This window comes from Salvelinus sp. IW2-2015, linkage group LG8 (genome assembly GCF_002910315.2).
Source record: "Salvelinus sp. IW2-2015 linkage group LG8, ASM291031v2, whole genome shotgun sequence".
Lineage (NCBI taxonomy): Eukaryota > Metazoa > Chordata > Actinopteri > Salmoniformes > Salmonidae > Salvelinus > Salvelinus sp. IW2-2015.
Genome location: NC_036848.1, coordinates 277978 through 285114, shown reverse-complemented (window position 1 = coordinate 285114; position 7137 = coordinate 277978). Strand labels below are relative to the sequence as shown.

Here is a 7137-nt window from a genome sequence, read left to right as displayed (position 1 = left end):
CTCTCTTCTCTCTCTCTCTCTCTGAATCTCTCTCTCTCTCTCTCTCTCTTCTCTCTCTCTCTCTTCTGCTCTCTCTCTTCATCTCTCTCTCTCTTCTCTCTCGTCTCTCTCTCATCTCTCCTCTCTCTTCTCTTCTCTCCTTCTCTTCTTCCTCTCTCTCTCTCTCTCTCTCTCTCTCTCTCTCTCTCTCTCTCTCTCTCTCTCTCTCTCCTTCTCTCTCTCTCTCTCTCTCTCTATCTATATATATATATAATATATTATATATATATATATATATATATATAATATAATTATGCCCTATTCACTAAACACCCAATGAGACAATGAAACTCAGACTGAATAAACTGCCTCTCGTATCCAACAAGCATTTGCTGCAAGATGAGGAACCTCTGCAGTATTTATCTAGTGAGTGTTACAGTATAGAGAGAGAGTATTAGAGCAGACACGCAGTATGGGTAATAGAATGCTCCAGGGTCTCTAAGGGGGGAGGTCAGAAGAGAAACACAGCAGTATGGGTAATAGAATGCTCCAGGGGTTCTAAGGGGGGGGGGGGGGGGGGGGGGGCGCAGGCAAGAGAAACACAGCAGTATGGTAATAGAATGCTCCAGGGGTCTCCTAAGGGGGACAGAAGAGAAGCACAGCAGTATGGGTAATAGAATGCTCCAGGGTCTCTAAGGGGGAGTCAGAAACAAACACAGCAAGTATGGGTAATAGAATGCTCCAGGGGTCTCTAAGGGGGGCGGCAGAAGAGAAACACAGCAGTATGGGTAATAGAATGCTCAGGGGTCTCTAGGGGAGGACAGAAGAGAAAACAAGCAGTATGGGTAATAGAATGCTACAGGCGGTTCTAACGGGGGGGGCAGAAGAGAAACACAGCAGTATGGGTAATGGAATGCTCCAGGGGTCTCTAGGGGGAGGACAGAAGAGGAAACACAGCCAGTATGGTGATAGAATGCTCCAGGGGTTCTAAGGGGGGGCAGAAGAGAAACACCAGCAGTATGGGTAATAGAATGCTCCAGGGGTCTCTAAGGGGGGGGGGGGGGCAGAAAGAGAAACACAGCAGTATGGGTAATAGAATGCTCCAGGGGTCTCTAAGGGGGGGGACAGAGAGAAGCAGCAGCAGTAATGGGTAATAGAATGCTCCAGGGGCTCTAAGGGGGGAGTCAGAAGAGAAACACAGCAGTATGGGTAATAGAATGCTCCAGGAGGTCTCTAAGGGGGGGCAGAGAGAAAACACAGCAGTTATGGGTATAGAATGCTCCAGGGGTCTCCTAGGGGGAGGACAGAAAGAGAAACACAGCAGTATGGGTAATAGAATGCTACAGGGTTCTAAGGGGGGGCAGAAGAGAAACACAGGCAGTATGGGTAATGGAATGCTCCAGGCGGTCTCCTAGGGGGAGGAACAGAAGAGAAACACAGCAGTATGGGTAATAGAAATGGCTCCAGCGGGTTCTAAGGGGGGGCAGAAAGAGAAACACAAGCAGTATGGGTAATAGAATGCTCCAGGGTCTCTAAAGGGGGGGGGGGGCAGGAAGAGAAACACAGCAGTATGGGTAATAGAATGCTTCAGGGGTGTCTAAGGGGGGGGGCGCGGGGCGTAGGAACAACACAGCAGCAGTATGGGTAATAGAATGCTACAGGGGTCTCAAACACAGCAGTATGGGTAATAGAATGCTACAGGGGTCTCAAACACAGCAGTATGGGTAATAGAATGCTACAGGGGTCTCTACGTCTACTGTAGACTATTGAGATGCATCCCAAGTGATGGAGGGACACTGACAGTATTTGTCATTATGTGCCACTAATATGGTTAAGAGACCAGCACACATTATAATAACTCATGGTTGACTATGTTAACAGTCACCAGTGCATTACAAAGCCTAAACCCTGGTGTAATTAATGACCTACCTAGTCATTACTGAATGCCATGGTATTTTCACAAAGGTAAACCTACATCTCAAGTCTAGCTACTCTAGTCTACTCTGGACACAATATCATGAATAAGGCTGTATACAGTATTAATTGATGATTATGTTGATTTAAACACTAGGTTAAAGTATCATTATGATTCCACACATTAGATTAGAACCTGTTCAGTTATTATCATATTTTGTCATCTTAAGAAGCGCTACAGTAGTCGGGTTTCTCTTGGAAACCTCAAATTCAACACTTCCAGTCTTCTCTCCTCTCCGCAGTGCAGTGCTTTCCCTTTAAGCACCGCACCAGACCTATCAGAAGGATGCTGTAGTAGCGACATACTTGCCTTTAGTTTCTGGATAGTTTTACACTCTTCATCCCTGCACCACACCGTCACGCTTCCCTTGTTGTAGCGCGCGGTCCATCCTTCGTGGTTTTCACATTGTTCCTTGAAAGAGGTAAAGTCTGTATCGTCTGGAATCTGAACGGGCATCTTCCTGTACCCTACTTGTGATGTGGTTCAAATATATCAGTAGGAGATTGACGACAGACAGAGAYAGTGGTAATCCCCTTCTTCCTTTATCTCTGTTAACTCCCACTGCAATGCTGATGGTGATGGTAGATGTCAGCACAAAGTGCTTTCCAGGGGAAATTCAGTTGAATTCCCAATAACAAGTAGAAGCGAACTTAATGGTAGAGCTATGACTAATTGACGAGGACTTTTGTCCGGAGTTCTGTTGATACTGGCACTTACTTTCAGCAGGTGCACCTACGTCGTACTAATGTCCCCTGACGCTCTCACCCCCTAAGTCGTCATAGTGGTGGAGCACGGTAAATAGATAGAGGCGTCACGTTACCGATATCCCGATTTCAGGTGCGGTAGTCCTAGACAACATGGCGAGTATTCAGTCAGACTGACAGATGAACAAGATCAGGTGTCATGATTTATGATGTAGACTAGAGGAGATTTTTTTCCGTTCCGTCTGTGTTTCTTTGATCTAATTGTCTGCTGGTGAGGGCAGGAGAAAAAGCYCTGCAATTTATCCAACAACCTGTAATAAAGTTGTAATAACACTATAAAAACATTTGRAATCACTTTATAATCACATTTGATTCATTTTGCATATCTAAACGCATCACTCTGCCCACTAATGAGTTACTGTAAATAACAACAATGGTTTAGGCTACAACAGATTAGGCATATTATATATTTTGTAAAATAGCCTKAATTGTTGTACTGTGATTTTAGATGTGTTTTTAAGGTTTTATTTCAGCTTTGCATTGSCACAACCACTAGTSYCCACCTGAAATGTTACAGAAAGTATGAACAATCGTTTTCAGGAGACATCGTACCATGAGAGGGCACTCATTCACCTGAAGAGCAATCATGATGATGATGATGATGATAATGATGCTAACGATGATAATAATGATGGCGATAATGATAATAGTGGTAATAATGATGGTGATAATGATGAGTATAATGACAATGATGATAATAGTGATAATAATGATGATGATGATAATCATAATGATGATGGTGATAATGGTGATAATGATGATAATGATAATGGTTATAATAATAATGATGATGATAATGACGATGATGATAATAATGCTGGGTTGACCGGGGTGCTGGCGTTGGAAATCAGCGACGAGACCTGGGTCCAGGATGTCCACAGCAGTGACCCAGCACCTCTCCTCTGGGCCATAACCCTCCCAGTCAACCAGGTACTGGAATCCCCTGCCCCGAGGTCGAACCTTCAGGAGACACCTCACTGTGTACGCCGGTTGGCCGTCGATGAGATGGGGAAGAGGGGTGGGCCTGGAAACAGGAGACAAAGGGCTGTGAGACATGGGTTTGATCCTAGACACATGAAAAGTGGGATGTATACGGAGGGTACGGGGCAACAGAAGATGAACAGCAGAGGGGCTAATGATCTTGGAGATTGGGAAAGGGCCAATAAACCTGGGGGGAAAGTTTGCAGGATGCCACCCGGAGGGGCAGATCTCGGGTGGACAGCCATACCCTCTGCCCCCCGAGACGATACCAGGGAGCCGGAGTCCGGTGGTGGTCCGCTTGTCGTCAATACCTGGAAGTGGTCTTGAGAAGAAATCGACAGGGCTCTCTTCCAGGTACGGCGACAGCGGCGGACAAACATCTGGTCCAAAGGTATGCCGACCTCTTCTTCCTGCTCTGGGAAGAGCAGGGGCTGATCACCCAGGGAACACTCAAAGGGCGAGAGACCTGTGGCAGAGCAAGGAAGGGTGTTGCGGGCATATTCAAACCACACAAGTTGCTGGCTCCAGGTGGTGGGGTTGGCTGGGACCAGGCAGCGAAGAGTTGTCTCCAGGTCTTGGTTGGCTCGCTCCGACTGGCCGTTTGACTTGGGGTGGAACCCGGAGGACAGGCCCAATGAGTGTGCAGAACGCCTTCCAGAACTGTGACGAGAACTGAGGACCACAGTCGGAGACCATGTCCACTGGGAGTCCATGGATCCAGAAGACGTGCATGCACCATGAGCTGGGCCACTTCTTTGGCAGAGGGTAGCTTGGGGAGAGGAATGAAGTGGGCGGCTTTGGAAAACTGTTCCACTACTGTCAGGATGGCGGTGTTGRCATCAGACGGGGGGAGACCTGTGACAAAGTCCAGGGATATATGAGTCCAGGGACGGTGAGGAACAGGCAGAGGTTGAAGGAGACCAGCTGGAGCTTGCCGGGGAGTCTTGTTCTGCGCACAGATCGTGCATGCAGCGACGAACGCGAAGATGTCAGGAACCATTGTAGGCCACCAAAAGCGTTGCCGCACAAAGGCCAGGGTTCGATGGGAGCCCAGGTGGCAGGCAAGCTTGGAGGAGTGGGCCCACTCCAGAACAGATGAGRGGACAGCGTCAGGAATAAACAGCCGGTTATTTGGGGCCCCCCCGGGGTTCGCTGGGAAAGCTGCGCCTCACGAACCTTCTATCCTATTCTCCAGCTGAGTGCCGTTGCCAAGCACGAAGTGGGGAGGATGATCTTGGGTTCTGAAGGTGTAGCCGCGGGGCTATAGTGGTGTGACAGCGCATCCGGCTTGACATTCTTAGATCCCGGTCAGTATGAGAGGGAGAAGTTGAACTGAGTGAAAAGCAGGGCCCACCTATTTTGCCTGGAATTGAGACACTTGGTGGTGCGGAGATATTCCAGGTTCTTGTGGTCTGTRCACACAATGAACGAATGTTCCGCCCCCCCCCAGTCAGTACCTCCACTCCTCCAACGCCATCTTCACTGTGAGAAGTTCAAGATTCCCCACATCGTAGTTCCTCTCCGTGGTGATGGGAGAAGAAGGCGCAGGGATGTAACTTGAGGTYCAMGGCAGAARGCTGGGACAGYACAGCCCCCACTCCGACATCTGAAGCATCGGCCTCAGGGACGGGTCAGGATGAACCAAGATGGGAGCTGTGGTGGAACAATGTTTGCGATCCCTGAACGCCCAGTCAGCAGCTGGGGACCACATGAACGGAACCTTGGGAGAGGTGAGTGCAGACACGTGGGGAAGCCAAGGTGCGGTAACCCCGAATAAAGCGACGATAGAAGTTGGCGAATCCCAAGARGTAGGCTGGGTCCAATCCACCAGCGCTCTCACCTTCCCGGGATCCATCTGTACACTCCCTGCAGRGATGATGTAAACCAGCARGTGWTCMTGGACGGAGCGGGAGAAAACGAGGATGTRGTCGAGGTAGACGAAGACGAACCAGTTCAACATGTCGCAGAGAACATTATTCACCAGAGCCTGAAGCAGGGGCGTGGACAAATGGCTTGACCAGATACTCGTGGTGACCGCTGGCCATGTTGAAGGCAGTCTTTCACTCGTCCACTTCCCGTATCCGCACCAGATGGTAGGCGTTCCGTAGGTCAAGCTTGGAGAACACTGTGGCACCCTGGAGTGGCTCGAAGGCTGAGGAGATGAGTGGTAGCGGATAGCGGTTCTTCACTGTGATGTTGTTGAGGCCACGGGAGRCGATGCACGGGCACAGGGTTTTGTCCTTCTCCACAAAGAAGAACCCTGCGCCCTGGCGGYGGAGGCAGAAGGACAGATGAACACTGCAGCTAGGGAGTCCTCAATGTAAGTCTCCATAGCCTTGGTCTCCGGACCTGACAGAAATTACAGTCATCCCCAGGGCGGAGTGGTGCCTGGGAGAAGYTCAATCCCGCAGTCATAGGGTCGGTGCGGCGGGAGCGAAGTGGCCCGGGCCTTACTGAACACCAGGTCCTGGTAGTCCGCGGGAATGGCGGAGAGGTCCGGGGCAACTTCCGAGCCCCCAGGAAGACGTGCCGGGGCAGGCTGCGCTTACTTCAGGCAATGAGCGTGGCAGAATGGGCTCTAGCCCATGATGGCACCAGCAGATCAGTCAATAAGGGCATTGTGTCCCTGGAGCCAAGATCATCCCAATACCACGGGAACCTGGGGAGACTTAATAAGCAGTAATAGGATCATCTTGCTGTGGTTCCCTGACACACGCAGGTTGATGGGGGTGGTATTGTGTGTGACCCGGTCAATAGAGCGCCTGTCCAGCGCTCTAACGTCCATAGGAATGGAGCGGGGCTGAGTGGGGATGCCCAGCTCGGACGCCAGGGTAGTGTCCATAGTCGATGAGTACCCAGAGAGATTTCGACTGATTCCCCCACAGCAAAATGGCATGAAAAGGGGTGCGAGTAAGGGTAGGGGAAAAGTTCTCTGTATGGCCCATCAGAGTGCTCGCTCTTACCGGTGAGCCTGGTCTTTTAGTGGACAGGTGGCCACAAAATGACTAGTAGTTCCACAATACATGCAACTCTTCGTGTGGAGCCTGTATAACCATTCGGCTGGGGACAGCCTAGCTCTGCCTAGTTGCATCGGCTCGGGAAGAGGTGAATTGGCAGACTTTGGAGACTCTCGAGGGTAGCCTCTGGTTCTCTCTGGGGTTCTCTCTGCAACGGAGCCGTCGGGGACCTCTGGGATGTCTCGGAGGCGAGGTGGAAGCCTTAGGCGTGCAAGGGAAATCGAACCTCCTCTCCTTCCTTCGCTCCCGTAGTCGCCCATCGATCCGAATGGTCAAGGCGATGAGCGAGTCGAAAACCGTCGGTAGTTCCCGGGCTGCAAGCTCGTCCTTTACTTCCTCCGATACTCCGTACAGGAACATGTCGAACAGTGCTTCCGTGTTCCAGGCACTGTCAGCTGCCGTAAGTGAGGAAATCCATCGC

At 50.4% G+C, this 7137-nt stretch overlaps 1 protein-coding gene across 1 annotated transcript in view; it reads right to left on the bottom strand.

The window, feature by feature from the left end:
* LOC111967181 (START domain-containing protein 10) overlaps positions 1-3138 on the bottom strand; it is a 49195-nt gene extending 46057 nt beyond the window's left edge. The window contains exon 1 of the mRNA XM_070444660.1: positions 2264-3138. Within this exon, the coding sequence (XP_070300761.1) occupies positions 2264-2410 (147 nt within the window). The 5' untranslated portion in view covers positions 2411-3138. The remainder of the gene's footprint in view (positions 1-2263) is intronic.
* Positions 3139-7137: the final 3999 nt, after the last annotated feature.